This window comes from Notechis scutatus, chromosome 12 (genome assembly GCF_049901735.1).
Source record: "Notechis scutatus isolate UNSWTSFEM ecotype Mainland chromosome 12, rNotScu1.2, whole genome shotgun sequence".
Classification (NCBI taxonomy): domain Eukaryota; kingdom Metazoa; phylum Chordata; class Lepidosauria; order Squamata; family Elapidae; genus Notechis; species Notechis scutatus.
This window is the reverse complement of record NC_142020.1, coordinates 13,307,160-13,332,918: the sequence shown is the minus strand read 5'-3', so window position 1 is coordinate 13,332,918 and position 25,759 is coordinate 13,307,160. Positions and strand designations below refer to the sequence as shown.

Here is a 25,759-nt window from a genome sequence, read left to right as displayed (position 1 = left end):
ACCATGGGAGGGAGGGAGGGCAATAGCAATAGCACTTAGACTTATATATTGCTTGACAGCCCTCTTTAAGCAGTTTACAGAGTCACCTTCTTGCCCCCAACAATCTGGGTCCTCGTTTTACCCACCTCAGAAGGATGCTGCAGATGTGGGTGCCCACCAGTTGCCAAGTGCCCAAAATGCGATCTCATGATCATTGGGGGAGGGAAACGGGATACATCCAGGCCTTAAGCAACCCTGAGGAAGTCTGTTGCAACTTCAAGCGGTCGTTGTAAATCGAGGACTACTGGCAAACCTGTGTTTTGCTAAGCATTTTCACAGCAGTATATGTCACACATAGACTCGCCTTGCTTCCTCAAGATGGGGCGGTATTTTAGGTAGTATTTATTCCATCGATGTTGTGGTTAGCCAGCAGCAGGTACAGGTGGCTGAGGAGAGCAAGGACTCTGATGAAGGGCCAGGACCATCAGGGAGTGGACTGCTGCCTTCAGAGATTGTGGGGGCTGGCAGTAGTGATGAGGAGGTTCCCGAGGAGCCTGTGCCAAGTGCGCGTGCACGAAGGATTGCTTGGAAGAAAGAATTTACAGCAGCACAGGCGACTCGGGAGTAAGGATAAAAGCCAGGTTTGGCTTTTTATCAAGAGGATAAAAGCCAGGTTTGGAAAAGCATCCTTTGCAGACAGCAAAGAAGCTCTGAAGCTCAACTGGTGGACATCTTAGTTCGTGTTTGGAGAATCTTGTAAATTAGTTCTTATCTCTGGGTTTTTGGCAGCCTTGACAAACAACTTGGCGAGGCTCTTTCTTGTCGGAGCTAATTAGGGGAAAGCATCCTTCAGAACAGAATTCGTTATTAAACCTTAAAAGGTGGGAGCTGCTGCCTTTGTCTGTGTTTGCTCTTTGGGAACCCAGTTGGGTCAGAACGATCGATTAATGATCATTCCTATTGTATTACCTCCTCTCCCTCCTCTTTTGCTTCTTGTTTCAGATTGCCTGAAGTATTGTCGTTTGTCAAGTGTGCGTGTTTCCTAACGGGATATATGTCTCTTTCCCCATCCCCCACCCCACTTTGTGCGCAGGTCACGAACAAGGATTTTGCATGATGTGCACCATGCAGGGACACATCAACCAAGCTCTGTCCAATTCCGGCACTGTCATCAAGCCAATGTCCGTCATCAACGAACTCAGACGTAAGTAAGCCTCTACTGTGGTTGGCAGGCAGGTTTTGACCTGCAATGCCTCCCCCCCCCCCCCCCACACACACACTTGGCCGGCCACTAAAAACCCCAGGGACACTAGTGTGCTTTATGCCACTGTGAATCTCTGTTCTTTAAATTTCTCTTCCCCCTCACAAAGATAAGACATAAACCAAACATAAAATAACTGTAATAATATTTAGTAATATTCTATATACTTAAGAATATGTCAAAGTGAGTGAACGCTACTACAAATATGCTGCAATGAATGGAAATGTGTTTTTAATTGTTTTTTAATTGTAGAATTTGTTTAATAAAGTTTTTCTATTTAATTTTTTTTAAAAAAAAACCAAAGATAAGATAACCTTTATAGTAACCTTTTTTTTGTGAACACACCGGCACGTATTAAAAAAAAGAAATTTTGATGCCCATTCTCAAAAGAAAATAAATACAAACACATACACACACACACAGAGAGAGAGAGAGAGAGAGAATGAATGAATGAATGAATGAATGAATGAATGAATGGATTTTATACCTGGAGAGGAACTGGATGTAGCAGACTACTACATATACCTTGGCCAATGGATCTCAATGGAAGATGATACAATAAAGGAAACTGAACAGGTGTTAAATGTGGTTGGCAGGCATACACACACATATATGGATGGATGGATGGATGGATGGATGGATAGACAGACAGACAGACCAACCGACCTCAATCCACTTCTAATACATAGTGGAAAAAAGAGTCTTGAAAGTTAACGATTGATACTCTATGGTACAAAGTGATTACAGAATCTAGTTGTTCTGCTTTGGGTAGCACAAGTTGCCTTCTGCCTTCCTCTCCCTGGGAAGGATTTTTGTTTTGTTTGTTGGTTGGTTTATATTAAATGTATTTGCCGCCATCTCAACCACAAAGTGACTCTGGGAGGCTTAAAAGTATTAAAACGATTCAATGTTATGAATGTAATAACACTCTAACAATGGGTTGGCTTATCCTCAGTCATCTGTTCTGCACTTCAATTTTTATTCTCTTAGGAAAGTGATCACAGGATCTGGAATGTGATGTTCTCGTTTACTTTCTAGGAATAGCAAAACATTTCCGTTTCGGTAACCAGGAAGATGCTCACGAATTCCTAAGATACACGGTTGATGCTATGCAGAAAGCCTGTTTGAACGGTAGCAACAAGTGAGTGGCCATTCATATTATTTTTTGCTTTGCTTATTTTCATTCACGGATAGATGTTTTGTTTTTTTTAAAGTTTCCCCTTGTATAGATGTTTTTTATACTTCTCCTTCTGCCTCTGTATTTTTAGATTGGACAGACATACCCAAGCCACCACTTTTATTCATCAGATATTTGGAGGATATCTCAGATCTAGAGGTATGGCACCCAACAAACTCCATTCTTTGAATGTTGATTTAAAGTTAATTGAGAATTTCAAATAAATCATCATTGTTGTTTTTACTTTCATTGTATGTTAAACCTACTCGGTTTTTTTTTAATTTCAGTAAAATGCATGAATTGCAAAGGTGTTTCGGATACATTTGATCCCTATTTGGATATTACATTGGAAATAAAGGTATGTTTTTGGTTTCTCTGTTGCTTTGTTTTCTGCAAATTTTTAAATATACTTAGCACAATGTATTTGTGAAGGGCATTATTTTGTAGATGTACTTACTTGTGTCAGAAACATCATAATTAAAATAAGGCATGCTATGTAATATAAATTATATAAAATATAAAATAAATTAGTTCTTATTGTTTTTATTTTTATTTTTTTGTTTTAAATATGATTTTACATTGTGTAAGCCTCGAGTCGCCATGGGCAAATAGGCGGCAATATAAATCAAATAAATCAAATAAAATTTAAAATATGAAATATAAGAATAAACTGGGTCTTTTATTTATTTACCGTATTTGCCGGCGTATAAGACGACTGGGCGTATAAGACGAGCCCCCAACATTTCCACTCAAAATATAGTTTTTGTATATACTTATAAGACGACCCCCACTTGGAGGCATGCTTTTCAAGGCAAAAGTCGTCTCATACGCCGGCAAATACGGTAAGTTGTAACACTTGGGGTATTCTGGATATAATTCTTGATTGACACCCCAACCCCTTTCCCCCAAACTTACAAAGCCACCAAAATGCTTTAGAGAGGCAGCTTCGCCTTTCTCAGGCTGGCACTCAATTCCTCTCCCTTTCTTTGTGACAGCCCCTCGCGTGCGTGCCATCGGGACTCCAAGGGTGGGGGATGGACAGCTGCCAACTCTCCTCCCTCCCTCTCTCTCTCTCTCTCTCTCTCTCTCTCTCTCTCTCTGTGTGTGTGTGTGTGTGTGTGTGGTGTGGAGGGTAATTCCGCTATCTCTGGCCTCCGCCTCGGTTTTAAAGTCGCTTGGCGGTTCCTCAAGTCGCAAGCGCGCTGGCCGGGAGACGCGGCGCCAGGTGGAAGCCCGGTGCAGGGGAGGCAGATCTTTCTCTCTTAAGCGGGAGGGAGGAGGGGACAAGAGGAGGGACGGGACGGGACAGGGGCGGGAGGAGGGCGCTCGCCTTCTTCCACCGCCCACCGGACCCTTTTCTTCCCAAGGGGACCCTGAAAGCAGCTCGGGAGCTGGGTGGCCCCTGCCCAGCGGGGTCCCATCAGGAACTTCCTGAGGACATCCCCCCCGCCCCAAGCACAGCCCTCCCGGTCTTTCAAAGAGGGAGGGAGAAGCGGAGGAGCAAATTGCCGCCCCCGCCCCGCTGCCCAGAAGGAGGGGCGCCACAGTCCACCCCACCACCTTCTCCCCCCCACTCCCGGGCCATTACGCGGCTCGGGGCTGGCTGGGCGAAGCAGCCCCGCCAGAGACCCTCCCGCTCCACCCCCACCCCACCTCCAGATTGGCCTCCGCAGCGCCCGAGCCGGGCGGAGGGTGGGTGGGTGGGTGGGAGGAGGAGGAAGAGAGACTCCGGCTGGGCTTGAAGGGGCTTCGCAAGTTGCGGAACTCCGCCCGTCGCTCTTGCACCGAGTGACAATGTATTTACCGGCGATAAGACGACCCCCCCTTGGAGGCATGTTTTTAGGGCAAAAAGTCGTCTTATACGCCGGCAAATACGGTATTTGATTTGTCAATCGCTTACAAGATAATAGATATAAGTATAAACATGAGTAAGAATACAGGAAATCGGTACGAATAAATGGGGACAATAGGACAGGGACCTACCGATGGTGCTTTTATGCACGCCCCTTAATCTTGCCAGAAACTAGCAACATTGTGTGTTCTGTTGCACTGCCATGAGTTCCTCAAGTGTACACTGATCAGGACACAAAGTATACATATGTGTTGTTTTCTCATGTCACCACAATCACAAAGAATTTTGTCATCAGTTAAAACATAGCTTACTGTGGACCACTATTCCTTAGGCTATTTTTTTCACAGTTGCTTGCAAGAACAAATCTAGACATTCTTGTAAGCCCGGGTGACATTCCAGAAAAAACAGCCATCTAATCTGAGCCCTGGCATCCTAGAAAAGTGTTTCTCAACCTTGACAATTTTAAGAAGTATGTGGACTTCGACTCCCAGAATTCCCCCAGTGACCATGTTTTTTTTTCCTCCCTTCCAGTCAGCTCAAAGTGTCAACAAAGCTCTGGAACAGTTTGTCAAGCCTGAACAGCTGGATGGAGAAAATGCATATAAATGTAGCAAGTAAGAAAGAGAATTCCTATGTTTTCTAATTCGTTGATTGATTGATTGTTCTTCTACGTCTGCCGTGGTTAAAAAAATCCACCCATCTTAAAGTTGCCAGATTTGAAAAGCACTGCCCAAAGCAAATTCTCCAAATTTGGCCACTTTAAGACTTGTGGACTTCAACTCCCAGAGTTCCTCAGCTAGCCACGCATGCTGGCTGGGGGGATTCTGGGAGTTGAAGTCCACAAGTCTTAAAGTTGCCAAGTTTGGAGGCTCCTGGCCCAAAGGGATATCGAAGGAGGGTGAGTCTTAAGAGTGGAAGGAAAAGAGGAATAATTCCACCTCTCTTTCATGTCTTTTAAGAAAACCTAAACCTGTTTTCAGACACCGATTTCCAAATAGGAAGTCGTTGGTTGAACTTCCGAAAATAGTGAGGGGGAAAAAAAAGTCTTGAATCTCCCTTATGTTTTTAGGTGTAAAAAAATGGTTCCTGCATCCAAGCGGTTTACGATACACCGGGCATCAAATGTCCTCACCTTGTCCCTCAAACGGTTTGCAAATTTCAGTGGTGGCAAAATCACAAAGGTAAGACAGGAGCTTCCTTAAATCGTGGCGTAGCCCTTTAGCAATATAAATGAAGTACAGGTAACACGCTCAACTTACAATAGTTCCATTTAGTGATTGTTCGCAGTTACAACGGCACTGGAAAAAAAAGTGACCGACTGTTTTTTCACACTTAACTGTTGTAGCATACCTGTGGTCACATGATCAAAATTTGCCTGCTTGGCAACTGGTTCATAGTTATGACGGTCGCAGTGTCGTCCCAGGGTCTTGTGATAAACGTTTGCGACTTTTTGACAATCCAAAGTCCATGGGTGGAAGCTAGATTCACTTCACCACCATGTTACTAACTTAAGAATTGCAGTGATTCCCTTCACAACTGTGACAAGAATGGCCGTAAAACAGGGCAAAACTCATTTAACAACTGTATCACTCAACAAGATAAATTCTGGGCTCGGTAAGTGAAGGATTACCTGTATATATGAAAGTACCCCCACCCAGCTGAGAATGAAACCAGATAAAGGATTGTATAAAAAAAGAAGGGGCAGTGTGAGATGCTCAGGGGTCGCTCACTTGTGGCATTTTCACAAACATCATTGTGTGGACCAATGTTCTCTGTAGAGATACGCGTAAAAGTTTAATTCTTACGGTGTTGCTTTTCTCTGTGTTTTAAGTGGGATTCTGCATGCAAACTCAGAAACGCCTCTCTGTCTTCTCTGGTTTAGGAAGTGAAATACCCAGAATATTTAGATATCCGACCATATATGTCCCAACCCAATGGAGAACCAATCATTTATGCACTTTATGCAGTGCTAGTCCATACGGGCTTCAGCTGTCATGCTGGACATTATTACTGCTACATAAAGGTAAATTTTTCTTTCTCGTCTTACTATTCTCAGGCGTTCAAGAAAAGTTGTCCCAGAGCAAGTGACCCTAACAGTATAACTGGTTACAATTTGATATGGGTGATGGCAACAGAGTGCAGCCCAAATTGTTGTCACAAGGAAGAATGCTTGATTCCACTAATCCAGGGGTCGTCAAACTTGGCAACTTTAAGACTTGCAGACTTCAACTCCCAGAATTAGCTGGCTGGAGAATTCTGGGAGTTGAAGTCCACAAGTCTTAAAGTTGCCAAGTTTGGGGACCTCTGCACTAACCCATAACTCTGAGATCATTGCTAGGGGAAGGAATTAATCTAAACCAGTGTAAAATGTAAAGACCCAGGCATTTAATTATTTTAAGGCAAGATTTCTCAACCCTGCATGCTTGGCTGGGGGATTCTGGGAGTTGAAATCCAGACATCTTCCAAGTTGCCAAGGTTGAGAAACACGGCTTTTAAGGCAATTCTTCCTCTCAAGAAGTTTGTGCTTACTTTTAGACTTTTACTAAACGCTTGCTCCAAAACCTAAGGTTATATGAGGCTTTTCTGGAACATTTTCCCCTTCTCCTGCTGCTAAACAAAATAATTTCATTGTTTAGTCAATATATATTTCACTAAAATCCAGCAGAGGGCACTGTTTCTCCTTCCACCAGCCTTTTAAAAAAAGCCATTTATTTTTCTAATAAAATTTTTAACATAGCTGCCTTTCCTAATGTTCTTTACTGTCATCTGGAGTATCTAAGATAGTGATGCATCTTTAAGGACGCATATTTTCCTGCAAAAATGATGGAGGGCTTTGAAACAGGCTGGGCCTCCTTCATTGACACTGAACAGGAAGAATTTTTATCTCTTTTTGGCTGACCAGCAGTTGTCTCTCCTTCTAGAAGAGAAACATCTGGTGGGGTCCACTTCTAAGTGAAGCACGGGCTTGGTTTTCCATCCTCCCACTTTTATTTTGAAAAAATGCCTCTAGACATCTCGGCGGGAAGCGTAGGCGTTCTTTAAAACGAAGGCACAGGAGGTTAAAGTTTTTAAATTAATTTTATTTAGCATATGGCATCAACAGAGGCCATGCAGTCACTGATATACAATGCTAGTGAAACACATTATATATGCAAACACAAATATAAGTTTAAGGCATCAGCAAATACATATGTGGGGGAAAAGAGAGAGAGAGAGAGAGAGAGAGAGACAATGTTTCCCCAAAAATAAGACTCAACCGGAAAATAAGCTCTAGCATGATTTTTCAGGAGGCTGGCAATATAAGCCCTACCTCAAAAATAAGCCCCAGTTAAGATTGTCAGCCAGATGGACGCATTTAGTATCGTATTTCCCTCAAAATAAGACCTAACTGGAAAATAAGCCTAATGGGTCTTTTGGAGCAAAAAAAGACCTAGTCTTATTTTCGGGGAAACACAGGTAGATGGATGCACATTGGTGGTCAATATAATATCCAAGATAAAATATTAAATTAAGGTAAAACCATAATAAAATCCCCATAATACAGCAGCCTAGACCAAGGGGCTTCAAACTTGGCAAGTTTAAGACTTGTGGACTTCAACTCCCAGAATACCTGAGCTAACATGACTGGAGGAGGAATTCTGGGAGTTAAAGTCCACAAGTCTTCAAGCTGTCAAGTTGGAAGACCCTTTCCCTAGAGTTACATAGGATATATGTTATAATTCAATATCTAAGGAAGGTAACCATCTAAGATGTTCGATGGAAGTTTGGCTTTGCCTCACATTGGGGAATAGATTTACAGACCACAATCCTTTTTTGCTGTAATTCTGTTTTTTGTTTTAGGCCAGTAACGGGCAGTGGTACCAGATGAATGATTCCACTGTTTCAAACAGTGACATCAGGACTGTATTAAATCAACAAGCCTATGTGCTGTTTTACATCAGGTAAAGTCCAGCTTTTGAAAATAGATTTTTGGTTTTTTTTTACCCTTGGCGCCAGGACCTATCTTGGGTTTTTGCCCCGCTTCTGGTGTGCCACACGTGGCAGAGTCACTGGTGTTTCCTGGTGACGAATAAGGATGCCCACCCTAAGAAAAGAACCTTAGGGCAGTTTGTGAAAAGGGAAGTGAACATATGGCTTAACGCGACTTTTTTTTTTTTAATTAGGACCCATGACTTGAAAAACGGTGCCGAACACATTCATTCGGTCCACACGCCGGGGCAGTCTTCTCCCCGACCGGTTATCAATCAACGGGTGATCGGTAATAAACAAAGTAACCCTGGATTTATCGGACCTCAGCTCCCTCCACACATGGTGAAGGTAAGTTAAGGGTCATCTGCTTAGAAAGCCTGACTTTAATTCGAGAAAGGGAGTTTTCATCCATCGCTCTGTCTATGTCGGGGGTCCGCAACCTGTGGCTCTGGAGCCACATGCGGCTCCCTGACAGCTGATCCCACCCCTGGCTGGCCCCTCCCCTTCCTGTCACTCCTCACCTAGCCTGAGAAGGTAAGGGTGATGGCGGGGGATGGAGACTCAAGCTCCATATTCCAGAACAGGAGGTGACTGGGTGGGAGTAAGTGACAGTCGAGTTGGCCACACGCCCGCCCAGTCACACCGGTGGTTAAATTATTGGCTCCCGGTGTTTTCTTTTCTGTGGTCCAAATGGCTCTTTGAGTGTTTAAAGTTGCAGACCCCCTGGCTTTTTAAAAAATATTATTAAATTTTTAATTGTTTTTTATATATAACAAATCATTCCATTTCAATAGTGTGTCAGCTTGGGTACATATTTCAATTATTTGAACATTATAAATGATATTCTTCTTATCAAATCTAACATCAATGTTCCTGTATACATTCCCATATACATAATAATATCACACATTATAATTTTGCTTAAATTTCTCTAATTGCTCTATAAATACATCAAATCTTTTTTAAGTGGTTCTATTCTCTATCCATTGATAAAACATATTCCATACCATGTAATATTCCGTTTCTTTCTCTTTAATTTCTAGTGTCAATCTATTCATTTCTGCACATTCAAATATTTTTCCAATTATTTTTTCCCCTCTTATCGGTATTTTATCACTTTTCCAGTTTTGAGCAAATACCATCCTAGCCGCTGTTAGAACATGTATAATTAAATAAATCTTTTCTCTTACTATAACCTTCTGGTACCATTCCTAATAGGAATATTTCAGGTTTCAGATCTACAGCTTATTTTCTTGGGCTTCTCGTTTTCTCCGTTTGCATAACTGCAGAATTCGAATCATTTGAACGGAACCGGATCCCTGAAGGAAACCCCCAGCAGTACGGCGGCCATTTCTAGCAACGCTTCCCTCGTCAAATCTTCTTCGGCGCCTTCCTTGTCCATCTCCAAGTGGACCATGAACCGCTCGGCCACGGCGGGCCCCCCGGATTCCTCCAAGAAGCCCAAACTCACCCTCAGTATTCACAACAACAAGCTGCCCACTCGCCAAACCATCTCTCACCCCAGCTGCACCTTGGAGAGCCTCAACAAGCCCGCCCCGTCCTCCACCATTTCCAACCCTTCCGCGGCGCAATCTACCTCAAGTACTTCCACCGTCTCCTCGGCTGCTAATCAAGTCTCCAAACCGTCCTCCCCGGGCAAGTCCGCTTCCAAGCTGATCATGAACGGCAAGGCCAAACACAGTCCCAGCCTCTTGGTTCCCTACGGAGCAGAATCCTCGGAAGAATCGGAGGAGGAATCCAAAGGGCTGTTGAAGGAGAATGGCCACGTCAAAGTGTCCAACGGCATTTTACTAGAAGACGCGGCCGGCGGGCTGGAGGACTCGTGCACGCCCTGCCACAAGCCGGAGAAAGAAAGTTCCCAGCCCGAGTTGCCTCAAAACATAACCGTCATGGTCTCCATTAGCCTAAACGACGCCCCGAAGCAGAACAGACAAATGGGCAGCGATCCCACCTCTCAAGGGAAGCCCGTGAAACTGGCGGATCACCCGTTTCCCAAAACCAACGGATTGCCCGGAAAAGTGAGTAGATTCCTTGGAATGCGGGTAATCCTCGACTTAACGACCACAGGAGAGGCCAAAAATATTACTTAAGGGGAGATAGTGGTTAAAGTTGGCTTTGCCCCATTTTACGGACCTTTCTTGCCACCGTTGTTAAAAGGGCATCTCTGCAGTTTTTAAGTTAGTGATGCGGTTGTTCAGTGAATCTGGCTTCCCCGTTGACTTTGCTTGTCAGAAGGTCGCAAAAGCGGGTCACATAATCCCTCCCGAGACACTTGTACCCGTCATAAATATGAGTCAGTTGCCAAGTGCCTGAATTTGGATCACACGAGCAAGGGGGTGGGGTGTTGGGTTAGTGCAATGGTTGTAAGTGTTAAAAAATGATCGTAAAGCCACTTTTGTCAGTGCGGTGGTAACTTTGCACGGTCACTTAATGAATGGTTGTAAGTCGAGGACTAGTTCTGTTCATAGCTCTTCCTTCTTTAACTTCAGAATAAGGTTTGGGGCTCCTGAATTGAAAAGGGAAAAGCCAGAACTCAACGCTTAAAGGCTGGCTTCCCACACATGCGGCCTCAGGGTCCATCTAGACCACCTTTTCTGAGAAGAACCGGAAAAGGCTACAGAAGTAGGTGACCGTTGAACCCTGTGCTATATCCAAAAGGAATCCCTGGTCCTCTTTTTCTTCCAGTTGATGGTTGCACTCTTCTTAGAATAGAATATAATTCTTTATTAGAATTCACACTTAGAATTCTAAGTGTGATTGGACTCACAAGGAATTTGTCTTGGTGCAAATGCTCTCAGTATACATAAAAGAAAAGATACATTCGTCAAGCATCAGGAATCATCAAGTACAACACTTAATAATAGTCCTAGGGTACAATAAGAATAGAGTAGAGTAGAGTAAAGTAGAGTAGCATAGCATAGCATATAATTCTTTATTGGCCAAGTGTGATTGGACACACAAGGAATTTGTCTTGGTGCAAATGCTCTCAGTATACATAAAAGAAAAGATACATCCGTCAATTATCAGGAATCATCAGGTACAACACTTAATAATAATCCTAGGGTACAATAAGAGTAGAGTAGAGTAGAGTAAAGTAGAGTAGAGTAGCGTAGCATAGCATAGCATAGCATAGCATAGCATAGCATAGCATAGCATAGCATAGCATAGCATAGCATAGCATAGCATAGAATTCTTTATTGGCCAAGTGTAATTGGACGCCCAAGGAATTTGTCTTGGTGCAAATGCTTTCAGTGTACATAAAAAAAAAGATGCATTCGTCAAGAGTCAAGAATAATCAGGTACAACACTTAATGATAGTCATAGGGTGCAATAAGCAATCAAATCCTACTAGGAAACAGTCAATATAAATCGTAAGGATGCAAGCGACAAAGTTACAGTCCTACACTCACAAGTGGGAGGGGATGGGTGATAAGGAGTGATGAGAAGATTAATAGTAATAGTACTACAGACTTTGTAAGCAGTTGGACAGTGTTGAGGGAATTATTTGTTTAGCAGAGTGATGGCATTCGGGGAAAAACTGTCCTTGTATCTCGTTGTTCTTGTGTGCAGTGCTCTATAGCGTCGTTTTGAGGGTTGGAGTTGAAACAATTAATGTCCAGGATGGGAGGGGTCTGTAGATATTTTCACAGCCCTCTTTTTGACTCGTGCAGTATACAGGTCCTCGATGGAAGGCAAGTTGATAGCCATTATTTTTTCTTGGGAGCAAGTCACATGGGCTGATTTTACCACTCCGGATTTCATACCAGAATCTATAGTCTATCCGATCCCTTTGCTCATCGTTGCGTTAATCCTTGTCCGTTTTGAATCTACAGGGTTCTCCGAAAGCTTTGTCCTCAGTCCCTGAAGAAGACGTCTCCGATTCCTTCAGATATAAGCAGTCAAAAACCTTGCCTGGGGACTCCAGGTAATACAGTCTTCTCTCTACTCTAACTAGGTTCTGAATTTTAAGAAGCAGGCGATTAGCTTACTGTAAAAGAAATGCAGCTTTAAAACCAGGTGATGTTAGTTTAGATAACCGGCTGCATAGCATAGTAGTTTTGATGTTGGCTTAACATGGGGAAGATACAAAATTGGAAAAAAAAAAAAACCTTGTAAGCCAGCCATCCCTTTCTCAGATCAACCATCCTCACAAGGTTGTTGTGGAGATAAAATTAGAGAGGAATCCCATGTACGCCACCAAAGATGCTGAAAATGCAAAAAATTAAATAATTGGTGCTTGGAGCACATCTAGACTTAACGCCTATATCTTAGCTGGATATTCAAGTCACATAGCCACATCATTCTATTCCTTTTCTGTTTTTTATTATGTTTTCCATGTTTCTCCTCCTTGGGAACACAAATTTATAAATTTGTAAAGGCAAAATAGCTACGCTCCAGTTAAAAAGCAAACTAAAACTGATTTATTGGACAAAGTTTATTGGCCCTCAGGGTGATACGATTCAGCCGATTTTGTTTAAAGAGGAACCAAGTTGTCTGCACCTTTAAAAGTGATCTGCACCTTTAAAAGATGCACTTTCTGCTTTATAAAAGTGACAACAGGTATATTTTCTAGGCTAATCTGCCTAGAAATTGGCCAATTTTATAAATTTGTTTATTAAGTTGCCTATAGTTCTTTAAATCGGAATGGCTGCCTTCATTGATTAAAACTTGCAAGTCACAGTCTTAATTGCTTCACTGTGTGGCCTGCTCCTGCTGGTAAATTCTTCCTACCTATTTCAAGAACAGAGGGAATGTGGGATGAAGCAAAGGTTTTGAGATAAGAAACAAAAATAGGTTCCCAAGTTGCATTTTAATCTGTTTGCCTTTGAAGAAATGAATTGCCACGTCTCTGAAGCCTTCTGTCCTGAAAGATTTTGGATCAGATAGAATTGTATCTTATGATATGAGGAAAACAAGCTACTTTTGACAAGATAACCTTGTTATGGGCCTCACAAAATCTCTTATCATCAGATGTCTAGAGTCCTCGTCGGGTTTATTTTTCCCTGCCCCCTTTTTAAAAGGTTCTCTATAAGTTAAAAGCACTTTTAAGGCCTCCTCAGGTTGAAATCCCATGTCAGCTACCACCTAATGTTTGCTGTATGGTAACAGACTGGCATGAACTGGGGGGAGATGGGGGAATGGTTGGGGAAATGGAAGTAAATGCTGTATCTTCCCGAGAGGCTGCCTCAAGGTGGAAGAAGGAGGGAAGCTTCATACCAAACTATGCTTGGACTGACTGTTATGAAAACATCTTACCTGGGCCTGATTGGCTACACGGAGTGGGTGACGAGGAGGGATAAAGGTGAACTTAGGGATTTTGGCACGCGATTCTCAGTTCTAGCTTTGCATTACTGCAACACACTTCCGATAAAACTATACCTGTCTCAACTGATGTCGTCAGGGCTCGTTTCCATTTAAAGGTTTAAGTGGTGATGTCTATCTTGACCTGTCTTTCTCTTCTTGACCAGCAGCCCTCCTGAACCAGAAAAGCCCATGGCCGAGGATGCTTCTGAAAAGGCCCCCGGTGCCCTTCCCAACAGTATCCCAAGCCCCGTAATATTTTCGGACCCCAACGTCACTGCGACCACGAAGGACTCTTGTGAAAGGATTGCCCAGACAGAAAACAGGCCGCTTGAGAACGACCGGCAACACGGTTCCCCAGGAACAGATGAAGCAGCCTCTCCTGGAGAAGGGGACAGTCAAGAAAGGGCAGGGGTATCCAAAGACGAGAAAGCAGCTTCAGAGAAGAGCCCAGAGCCTGCTGAAGGACAGGCAGGACCGCCAGAAACACCAGACCCCCAGAGCACCCAGATGAGGTTGGACAGTGAATCTAGGCCCCAAAATCTAAAGGCACCCGAGACGGGTCCGGAAAGGCAGGGCAGCCCTCCGAGCGGCAAGGACCCCCCGTGTGCCGAGAATTCTCCCCTTCCCCAACCCAAAACTCCTGCCGAGAGCCAGAGTTCAAAGACGGAACAAAGCAAACCAGCGGACAGCGTCGAGCCGCTTCGAAGAAGCCTTGAAAAGCCGGGCCCGAAGGAGAAAGCCCACGGTTACAAAAAAACCGACCAAGAATATTATCGTCCTAAAAGGAAGCGTTCTGAAACGGAGGAAGAAGAGGAGGCGGAGGAGGAGGCCGACGGGGCTGGTGGACGGAGCCAGCCTGATGGACACTGCAGTAAGCAGAGGTGCGCTTACAGTAGGGAGCGAGGGAAGCAGCAGGAGCAGCCCCGGCGGGAATACCACGGCACCAGCTACTACAGGTTCCCGGGTAGTCCCGATCCCGCCAGGAGTTTGGGGAAGTACCCTCCCTACAGACCCCGCAGCCGAGGTCAAACGGACTCTGAACGGAGCAGGCCCAGTTACGGGAAAGGGGGAGAGAGGTCGTGGAGCAGGGAGCGGCACTACCAGGAGACGCCGAGGAGGTGGGATGCGTGCCGGTCATACAGTTACTACTACTCGGCCTCCCACGTGCCCCGGCATAACCAGGAGAGGAAGCCGACCCACTCCGAGAGAGACTATAGCAAATCAAGTCATGTTTACAGTAGCCCCTATAGTAAGTATGATTATTACAAAAGCCGTTTGAGCCACAACCTCGATAGGAAAAAGCACGTTTCCCTAAGTCCCGAGGCCAGCGACTGCGCCCCCGAAAAGAAACCCCCCAAAATCTTGCCAGACCCTTCTCTCGACGAACTAAAGGGACGGAAGCGGAAGAAGTCCAAGAAGAAGAAGAAGTTAAAAGATAAACACAAGGAGAAAGAGTCCAGGTGAGCAAAGGACACGGTGGGAGGTTGGGACGTAAATGGGGTTTTATATATATATTTTATATATAGTCAATTTCTCCTCCCGCTTCCTGCCTGTGGCGACTCAAGAGCAGGCCAGGAAGGCTTTAAGAGTTGACACTGCAGGGATTCACTTAGCAAAGCTCACTTAACAGCTGTCTCACTTAGCAGCAGGAAGTTGGGGTCGTTAAGTCGAGGGCTACCTGTACAGCTATTTCCCAACTCTTACAACAGTTCATTTAACGACCGTTCAAAGTTACAACGGCCCTGAAAAAAAAAGTGACATGGCCATTGCAGCATCCCCAAAGTCACGGGATTACATTCAGACGCCTGACAACTGACTCACATTTATGATGGGTGCAGTGTCCCGGGGTCTCTGTCAGGTGTTCCATTCAAAATCCAAGAAAGACACTCTTAGACTCCATTAATATAGAGAAAAGAACTTTTACTGGAAATCAAGTGGTAGTGTTAAGCCTGGATTCCCCAACGGGTGTTAAGGAAAACAAACTAAACAGAACGTGCAGCGAAGTCAGATAGGAAGACAAGTAAATGTGTGAGATAAGTTTTCTAGTTAACACGCAGTAAAAAGGCAGATACGCTTGTGCTATCAAAAATATAGTTTATTCCATTTAAGAATTATAGCATAGTCAAATAAACGGTCCATTAGTCATCAGTCAAGTCTTGTCGGGGATACTCTATTTGCAAAAGTCCATGTTGAATAGCCAATGTCAGTTCACTTACAATAAATCAGTCCAATCTTTATTTTCTCTCCGTTGAGAAAATATCAACACTCCTTCTTCTTCTCCTCTTTCCAACAAGAACGCAGCCATCAATCCATCAAGTAATTAGGGATCAGTTAACCAGAGAGTGCGAGCCGCAATTGCCTCGCTTCTTATATAGTGTTTTTACAACCACACCCTTAATTACATTCTTGCAGTTAAAGTTACACACACTTTAAGTAACAAACCATGATACCTTATTTATTATTTTTACCCAAACCAGTTAGGGTAAACAATGTTATCCCTAACAGGTAGCATCAAAGGAATTCTGAATCTGAGGATTTACGTTCGAAAAACACACATACAAAGTGATGGCAAGGTTCCCACCCACAGTAGTGCAAGCTGTCCATCCAATCGAAGATGTGTATGTCATGCGGGGCATCTTCAGGTGGTGATGCAGGCATCTGGCCATTGACCTTGGCCTAGGTTGATAAAAACCCACAGTTGCACAGTAAGCAAGCAAATAAGCATAGACAATAAAGTTTTCCCCCCAAGTTATATAGTACGTTCTTCAACACCTCCAGCACACTTCCCACACCCACAAAGCCTAATACTTTCCCCTCCCCCCGTTACTATGGCAGCCGAAAGATGCAAAGGAAAGGAAAGGAATATTGAAGGCTGACAGTCCCGTGATTTCCCCTTCCCCTTCGGACAAGCAAAGTCAACGGGGAAGCCAGATTCACTTAACAACCGCGTTCCTCATTTAAGAACCGCAGCGATGCCCTTAACCAAATGTGAGAAAAGCCCATCGCAATAGGGGCCCAAAAAAAGCTCCCTTCGCAAATTTCCCACTTAATCACAGAAGGGTTGGGCTCCATCGGTGGCTCCCCATATATATTTCTCTCTGCTTGTCCGTCACCCTTTGCGTGTCTCCACTAAACACGGCGGAGGGTGGCGTGCCACCGAAACGTGGGTGCTAATTGGTGCGGTGCGAGAGTGGCGGTTGAAATGTACGGGATTGAGAGGGGCACCCTGTAAGCCTCTTCCTTTCTTTTAGCCCTAGTTCCTTATCTGCCATGGGGGTAGCACAGCAGTCTCCGCCCCCTTCTTTCTGGGGTGGCCGAAAGAGCGACCCAATGAATGACTCAGTAAATGACCCCATGAGTGAATCAAAGGCACAAGAATGGCCTCTTCAGTCAAGTCCCAAGGACAGCCGGTAGGTCTTGTCCTACGGTAGCAACCTTCTCTCTAGGCCAGCCCACCTTTATAATGATGCGTTGGCATTCGTCCCAGCCGCCCCACCCAACGGCCACGGACGCTTAGAAGCAAGGAGGAGTCCCTTCTCTTTCACTATACTACATCACGTGGCGCGGTGGTTAGAGAGCAGTACTGCAGGCTTCTTCCGCTGACTGCCAGCTGCCTTCAATTTGGCAGTTCGATTCTAACTGGCTCGAGGTTGACTCAGCCTTCCATCCTCGCAAGGTGGGTAAAATGAGGACCCAGATGGTTGGGGGCAAGAGGCCGACTCTGTAAACCACTTAGAAAGCAGTATATATACATCTGCTATTTGTGAAGCGGTATATAAGTCTGCTATTGCTTGGGAAGGTAGGCAGGCATAGTGGTTAGAATGCAATATTTCAGACTAAATCTGCCCACTGCCAGGAGTTGATCAAGGTTGACTCAGCCTTCCGTCCTTCCAAGGTGGGTAAAACGAGTATCCAGATTGTTGGGGGCAAAGAGGCTGACTCTGTAAACCGCTTAGAGAGGGCTGGAAAGCTCTGGAAAGCGGTATATAAGTCTGCTATTGTTTGGGAAGGAAGGAGAGAAGGAAGATTTTGTGAGAGGAAGGCAGGCAGGCAAGTAGGCAGGCGTACTGGTTAGAATGCAGTGTTTCAGGCTAACACTGCCCACTGCCAGGAGTTCGATCAAGGTTGACTCGTCCTTCTGTCCTTCTGAGGTGGGTAAAATGGGGACCCGGATTGTTGGGGGCAATAGGCTGACTCTGTAAACCCTTTAGAGAGGCCTGTAAAGCGGGATATAAGTCTAAGGGCTATTGCTATTAATGTACATGCAGCTAGTCCTCAACTGTTTAGCGTTGAGGTCACTAAACAAACAAAACTGTTTAGTGACTGTTCAAAGTTACCACAGTAAGGGGGGGAGGGGAAGGACCGTTGTTCACACTTAACTACTGTTGTAGCATCCCCACGGTCGTGTGATCAAAATTCAGACGCCAACGACTCATGTTTGTGACGGCAGCATCCTGGGGAATCACGCAAGCCCCGTCAAGGGGGAAAGCCAGTTTGACTTAACCACCCTGTTCCTAACTGAACAGCTGCAGGGATTCACTTACCGACTGTGGCAAGAAAGGTTTGTTAAGATGGGGCAAGACTCACTTAAGAACTGGCTTTGGAAATGTTGGGCTCAGTTGCAGTCGCAAGTTGAGGATCACCTGTGTGTAAGTGTGTGGCCTCAGAGGGGGAAGGAAAAAGTAAATTTAAGCAAGTTCTCCTTAAAGGGGAGGAGAGACTGCTTGGATGTAGAAGTCTGGAACGGTGCAGGATCTCCAGCCTCTGCGGTGGGTTGGACTAGAAGGCCTTTTAAGGTCCCTTCCAGTGCTCTTATCCTGTGAAACCGCAGCCTCGCTTTCCTCCCCTCTGACTTTCCCAGTCTTTCCGCTCTCCTTTCAGGCATCGCCAGGATTCCGACCACCCCTCTCCCTCCAACTCCGAGGCCGAGACCCACAAACACAAACACAAGAAGAAGAAGAAGAAAAAGAAGAAGAAGCGGGCCAGGAAATCGGAAGACGGCGACGAGGCCTCCGCCCCTTCCCTCCCCAAGCCTCCCGCTCCGCCGGTCAAGGATTGCAAAAACTGGGAGGCGCCCAAGTCTTCTTTGGAGGCTTGTCGGAAACACAGCCCAACGTCCTGCCAGGAAGCCCCTTCCCCCGTTTGGAGGAAAGCAAAAGCCCTCGAAAGGAGCAGCAGGGAGGGCATCCATCCACAGAAGGATCACAGCAAGGGTGAGTACACGGGACCTGATCAGAAGAGAAGAGAAGAGAGGAATGGAATAGAGAAGAGAGGAATAGAATAGAATAAGAGAAGAGGAAGAGAAAAGAGAAGAGAGGAATGGAATAGAGAAGAGAGGAATGGAATAGAATAAGAGAAGAGGAAGAGAAGAGAAGAGAAGAGAAGAGAAGAGGGGAATGGAATAGAGAAGAGAGGAATAGAATAGAATAAGAGAAGAGGGAGAGAAAAGAAGAGAAGAGAGGAATGGATAGAGAAGAGAAGAGAGGAATGGATAGAGAAGAGAGGAATAGAATAGAATAAGAGAAGAGGAAGAGAAAAGAGGAAGAGAAGAGAAGAGAGGAATGGAATAGAGAAGAGGATGAGAAGAGAAAATAGAATAGAGAAGAGAGGAATAGAATAGAGTAAGAGAAGAGGAAGAGAAAAGAGGAAGAGAAGAGAGGAATGGAATAGAGAAGAGGATGAGAAGAGAGAAAAATAGAAGAGAGAAGAGAGGAATAGAATAGAGTAAGAGAAGAGGAAGAGAAGAGAGGAATGGAATAGAGAAGAGGATGAGAAGAGAGAAATAGAATAGAGAAGAGAGGAATAGAATAGAATAAGAGAAGAGGAAGAGAAAAGAGAAGAGATGAATGGATAGAGAAGAGGATGAGAAGAGAGAAATAGAATAGAGAAGAGAGGAATAGAATAGAATAAGAGAAGAGGAAGAGAAAAGAGAAGAGATGAATGGATAGAGAAGAGGATGAGAAGAGAGAAATAGAATAGAGAAGAGAGGAATAGAATAGAATAAGAGAAGAGGAAGAGAAAAGAGGAAGAAAAGAGAGATGAATGGATAGAGAAGAGGATGAGAAGAGAAATAGAATAGAGAAGAGAGGAATAGAATAGAATAAGGGAAGAGGAGAAAAGAGGAAGAAAAGAGAAGAGATGAATGGATAGAGAAGAGGATGAGAAGAGAGGAATAGAATAGAATAAGAGAAGAGGAAGAGAAAATAGAAGAGATGAATGGATAGAGAAGAGGATGAGAAGAGAGAAATAGAATAGAGAAGAGAGGAATATAATAGAATAAGAGAAGAGGAAGAGAAAAGAGAAGAGATGAATGGATAGAGAAGAGGATGAGAAGAGAGAAATAGAATAGAGAAGAGAGGAATAGAATAGTAGAAGAGAAGAGGAAGAGAAAAGAGAAGAGAGGAATGGAATAGAGAAGAGGATGAGAAGAGAGAAATAGAGGAGAGAGGAATAGAATAGAATAAGAGAAGAGAAAAGAGGAAGAGAGGAATGGAATAGAATAAGAAGAGGAAGAAAAGAGGAATGGAATGGAATAAGAGAAGAGGAATAGCACAGAGAAGAGAGAAATAGAATAAGGAGAGAAATAGAAGAGAAGAATAGAATAGAGAAGAGAAGAGAAAAGGATTGGAATAGAATAGAATAAGAGAAAAGAGGAATAGAAGAGAAGAGGAATACAAGAGAACAGAGCAATAGAATAGAACAGAGGAATAGAATAGAATAAGAAGAGAGGAAGAGAAGAGGAATAGAATAGGAATAGAATGAACTGAGTTGGAAGGGACCTTAGAGGTCTTCTACTCCAACCCCCTGCTTAGGCAAGAAATCCTACACCACTTCAATAGGGAGATCCTCCTTCGGATACTCAGAGAATCGTAGAGTTGGAAAAAAAAAACCCAATGTGAACCGTCTGGTCTTACACAAACCCGGCAATTTTTAAGATGGGCGGAACTTCTAACACGCAGAACTGCCCATCGTGGCTTGTCCCTTTCGGAAAACCCCGTTGAAGAATGACCTGCTTTGCTGGCAGCCGATGTAAAATTCCACCGAGCGTTTGAGAAGTGGTTAATTTGACTGTTGAGGGGAGTTAAGAGGTAGCCCTCGGCTTACAACAAGTTCGTTGAGTCACCAAAGTTACAATGGCACTAGAAAAAAAGTGACTTACGACTCTTTTTCACACTTAATGACCGTTGCAGCATCCCCGTGATCACGCAGTCAGAGTTGGGACCCTTGATCATTGACTCGTATTTATGACAGTCACAATGTTCTGGGGTCATTGGATTGTCCCTTTTGCGACTTTCTGGCAAGCAATAGGGAAGTCAGATATTCACTTTTACAACCCTGTTATTAACTTAATTTCAGGGATTCCCTTGGCAACTGTGGCAAGGAAGGTCGTAAAACAGAACAAAACTCACTTAACAGCACTCTCGCTTAGCAGCAGAAATTTTGGGGTCAATTGCGGTCATAACGAAGTTGTAAAATCGTTTTGCAGCCAGAGAATTTCAGTTTTGAAAATCGACAATCGGACTGGCCACGTGGGTGATGTCATTTATAACCATCGCAACTTTTAACACCGCAATATTCAGGCTGCATTATTGTTGTAAGTCAAGGACTACCTGGATTTACCACAGTCTAAAAAGTGTCAGGACGCGGTATCTCAGTGGCTAAGACGCTGAGCTTATCGATCAGAAAAGTCGGCAGTTCGGCGGTTCAAATCCCCAGCGCTGCATGACGGAGTGAGCTCCTGTTACTTGTCCCAGCTGCTGCCAACCTGACAGTTCGAAAGCAGGTAAAAAAGGCAATAGAAAAATAGGGACCCCTTTGGTGGGAAGGGAACAGCGTTCCTCCGTGCGCCTTCAAAGGCGTTTAGTCCTGCCGGCCACATGACCACGGAGACGTCTTCGGACAGCGCTGGCTTTTCTTCAGCTTTGGAATGGAGCAGCGCCCCCTAGAGTCGGAAACAACTGGGCCCGTATGTGCGAGGGGAACTTTTACCTTTAAAAAGTATCAGGCTATTCAAACCTCTTTTAGGGTCTCTGTTTCCCCAAATAATATTGTTGTCTTTGCCTTTCAGATCCGGAATGTCCGTTGGAAGTCCAGCTTATAGTGTATTTATAGACCAGGAAAAACAAAACAAAACCCTACAGACTCTTTAATATTCATAATTGGTGCTTCAGAAAAAAATACTGTACAGGATTTTATCATTGAAAAAAAGTCCCGCTTTTTTTTTCTCCTTTTCTTTTCCTTTTTTAGTTTTTACCTTGAGTCTTTCTTTTTTTCTAAAAAAACAAAAACAAAAAAGAACACACAATTCTCCGCGATTCCCCGAACGTGACGAAAGGATGGGACACGTTCCACAGCTGCTGAACATTTGCAAACCTCCCGATGATCATCCGTGTCACCAGGAGAAATAAGCGCCCTGGATCCGAACATCTCAAAATGCTGCTGCTGCTGCTTTTCCTTCGTTCCACCACTCAGGTTGAATGTGTTTTATCTATGTCCACGTGATGTTTGCCGGGGCAAGGGAAACTTCCCGAATTTAAAGCAAGCTGCAACGGATAAGCAACTATTTAATTTAATTATTTAAAACATTTCACAGGCAACTTGGATGTTTGCGAGAGAGAGAGAGAGAGAGAGAGAAAGAGCAAGAGAGAGAAAGAAAAGAGAGAGCGCCTCGGTTTTTTATTTTTCCCTTCCCATGTCTGCTACTAGAAACGCCACGTCATATTTTTTGTTTTTCCTTCCGTTGGGATTTCTGTCTTTGGACTCCTTGTGAAGCGCATGCTGTTTGGACGCTTGGCCTTTGGTTGGTTTTATTTTTATAATTTTATTTTATTTTTGAATGTATCGCGGGACATGGTCCGAAGACCACACACGTCAACTGTCCGGCCTGTCCTTAATGGCTCGACCTGAAATCTCTTTTTCCGAGACCGACAATGGGCCATTGCAGAGGGTTTGAGTCAGCCCCGTGCTTCCACCCCACCCCACTCGAAATGTCTCCTTCCGTGGGTGTTTTTCTTCACCCAGCCTTTTGCAGGATATGCCTTTTGCAGCCGTCGCCTGCGACGTCCATTTTGTAGGCCTCTCGAAGCGACTCCTTTCGTATTTCTGGCCCTTCCTTCCGTGTCTGCTTTTATTCCTATTCTCTGCCTGGCCCTTGGGCATCTCTTTGTCTCTCCCGCAGAGTTACTTCATTGCTCAGGTTTGTCCTGCCATATCTGGACTTGTAGCCTGCGCCAGAAGTAAGCGAGGAGAGCAGGCGCCGTGGATCTCTTAAGTTATCCACCTGGAGAGGAGCCGTTTTTAATTTTTATTTTATGATTAAAATCCACTTTAAGTTTTTTAATTGCGTTAATTTTTAATGTAGCAATGTACGTCCGTCCTGACCAATCTCAGCCGCCTGGTCCTTGTTTCCTTCCAAGTTTCTAGTTACAGACAACGTTCATACTGTGATTTATTTCTTTTTCTTTTCTTTTTTTTTTCTTTTTAATTTTTATTATTATTTTTTTAAAATGATGAAACGCTATCAAACTGTGATACACTTAATTCACTGGTCCTGCATCAGGAGACAAAAGAGTGGGGAAAAAACTGTATTAAATACAGTTCATCTGAATAATCTTGTCTGATTTATACAAAAGCCGTGTTGTTCAGAGATGTCTATAAAAGTTTGATCTTTGTTTTTTTAAAGATAAAAAAAAGCACTTACCCCACTTGTAAATAATATGGCATGTAAAATTTATATAGTATATAAATCCGAGAAATGAAATCAAACATGTTTCTGTGGTTAGTTCAGTTACATCTGGCTGTAGCTGATGGGTATAAACTACAGGTGGTCCTCGACTTACGACCACAGGAGCTCAGAGTTTGCTAAGTGAGGAATGTGTTAAAAGTGACTTTTCTTGCCACCGTTGCTAAGTGAATCCCTGCAGCTGTTAAATTAGTCACCCGGTTGTTAAGTGAATCTGGCCTCCCCAGTTGACTTTGCTAGTCAGAAGGGTCGCAAAAGATCCTGAGACACGGTCACCGTCATAAAGGTGAATCAATTGTCAAGCCTCCGAATGTAAGTCACATAACCACAGGGTGCTGCAACAGTCATAAGTATGAAGAATGGTCATAAGTCACTTTTTTTCAGTGATTGTAACTTTGAAGGATCACTAAATGAGCCGTTGTAAGTCGAGAACTATCTGTGTTTCAGGATGGCGACGTGTGTCTGACCAGCTTTTGTTTGGGGTTGCAGTTACCGGGATGATCTCAATTACTTTCTCTTTATTAGTATGGTAGTATTTAAGCAGAAATATTACAGGTAATACAAGAGTTACGACCGCAATAGAAACCAGAATTTTGGTTGCTAGACAAGGCGGTTTTTAACTTGAGGCAAATTTTACGCAGTTGTTAAGTGGATCATGTGTATGTTAAGCAATCCCTGCTTTCCACATTGAGAAGTTTCAATTGGCAATCACATGACCCTAAGATGCTACAACCTACCTTCCTTCTCTCCCTCCCCTTCCTTCCTCATTCCCTTCTCCCTCCCTCCTTCCTTCTTTCCTTCCTCTCTCCATCTCTCCCTTCCTCATTCCCTTCTCCCTCCCTCCCTCTCCTTCCTCCCTTTTCTTCCTCCCCTCCCTCTCTCCCTTACTCATTCCCTCCCTCTCTCCATCCCTCCCTCCCTTTCTTCCTTCTTTCCTTCCTCCTTCCCTTCCTCCGTCCCTTCTCCCTCCTTCCTTCCTCATTCCCTCCATCTCTCCCTCCTTCCCTTTTCTTCCTCCTTCCCTCCTCCTCTCTTCCTTCCTCCTTCCCTTCTCCCTCCCTTCATCTCTTCCTCCTTCCCTTCTTTCCTCCTCTCTCCCTCCCTTACTCATTCCCTCCCTCTCTCCATCCCTCCCTCCCTTTCCTTTCTTCCTTTTCTTTCTTTCCTCCTTCCTTCATCTTTCCCTTCTCCCTCCTTTCTTCCTCCTTCCCTTCTCCCTCCCTTCATCTCTCCCTCCTTCCCTTCCTTCTTTCCTCCTCTCCCTCTCTCCCTTACTCATTCCCTCCCTCTCTCCATCCCTCCCTCCCTTTCCTTTCTTCCTTCTTTCCTTGGTCAGCCTGCTAAAAATACATCAAATTGGGGCTTAAGTCAATCCTAACATGCTGGTTGCCAGTTGCCCAAAATTTAAATCAAATGACTGGGGACTCCACCGCGGACGTTAAGTACGTGGACCAGTCACAAACTCCCTTTTTTCCAGTGTCCTTCTAACTTCGAACGGACGCTAAACGAATGATGGTAACTCAAGGACAGCCTGTACGTTTTCCTCAAAGTCTGACCGCCTTCCTCGAATTGACTTTCATGTTGAGATCTCAGCCGTGGCTCCGTCGCCTAAATGGGAGTTTAAAACAGTCATATGATAGATAGATATGGAATTATATTGTGCACTTTATTGATAACCAGGCACTCGGGTCAATACACAGATGTACACTATATACAACAAGCTACTTTACATTTAGTGGTTAAGAAACATTGTACAAGAAAATAGAACCGGGGGAAGTTAACAGACTTCATTTGCAATACCTGGCTGGGAAAAACAAAATGCCTGCACAGATTGGAAAAAGGCTGGTATACACTTGCTACTGCTAGATAGTACGATTGGTTGACAAAAAAAAAAAACCACAATAGGCTAGGATTACACCCTAAGCACGTGAAGCCAACATTTTCAGGTAGTTTTAGAACAGTGTTCCTCAACCATAGCAACTTTTAAAGACTTGTGGACTTCAATTCCCAGAATTCCTCAGCCAGCCAGCCATGCTGGCTAGGGAATTCTGGGAGTTAAAAGTCCACACCTCACAAAGTTGCCATTGGCTCAGCATAATGGCCTCAGATAATATCCTTTTCAATCATAGCCTCATTTTCAGTGGGCCACTTAAAAATCCAGCAGAGTTGCGGCACCGAGGAGGGCCCTCGATTCGTGAACAATGGCTAGTTGGGAGCCAGCATTAAGCCTTCATCTGTCTTGTCAAGCTATTGTTTCCAGCAAGCATACCTAGAAATACAGGCCCGACCTTTGCAAAAATATATGGCTGCTTTTTTTCCCTCTCTCTCCAAAAGTATGAAGTCTTCCAAATACTCCTAAGCTTAAAAAGTTTTTTTTTTTTTAAATGTACCACAAGCGGTGGTGACCCACCCCCAAAAAATCTTCAAACGAACTTCCCAGCCCAAACTCCCTGT

General features: G+C 44.2%; 1 protein-coding gene across 3 annotated transcripts in view; it reads left to right on the top strand.

Annotated features, from left to right (window-relative positions):
- Positions 1-23,323, top strand: part of USP42 (ubiquitin specific peptidase 42) — a 38,801-nt gene extending 15,478 nt beyond the window's left edge. Inside the window, exons 4-18 of one of the 3 annotated variants that reach the window (XM_087942181.1) lie at positions 1,073-1,183; positions 2,279-2,381; positions 2,509-2,576; positions 2,705-2,775; positions 4,801-4,883; positions 5,339-5,450; positions 6,152-6,292; positions 8,110-8,210; positions 8,433-8,586; positions 9,528-10,277; positions 12,093-12,184; positions 13,728-15,023; positions 16,815-16,973; positions 18,445-18,776; positions 21,632-23,323. In XM_087942181.1, coding sequence (XP_087798307.1) covers positions 1,073-1,183; positions 2,279-2,381; positions 2,509-2,576; positions 2,705-2,775; positions 4,801-4,883; positions 5,339-5,450; positions 6,152-6,292; positions 8,110-8,210; positions 8,433-8,586; positions 9,528-10,277; positions 12,093-12,184; positions 13,728-15,023; positions 16,815-16,973; positions 18,445-18,776; positions 21,632-21,675 — 3,617 coding nt within the window. In that variant the 3' untranslated portion in view covers positions 21,676-23,323. The remainder of the gene's footprint in view (positions 1-1,072; positions 1,184-2,278; positions 2,382-2,508; positions 2,577-2,704; positions 2,776-4,800; positions 4,884-5,338; positions 5,451-6,151; positions 6,293-8,109; positions 8,211-8,432; positions 8,587-9,527; positions 10,278-12,092; positions 12,185-13,727; positions 15,024-16,814; positions 16,974-18,444; positions 18,777-21,631) is intronic. The other 2 variants (XM_087942179.1, XM_087942180.1) reach the window with 2 other exon arrangements.
- The last annotated feature ends 2,436 nt before the right edge of the window (positions 23,324-25,759 follow it).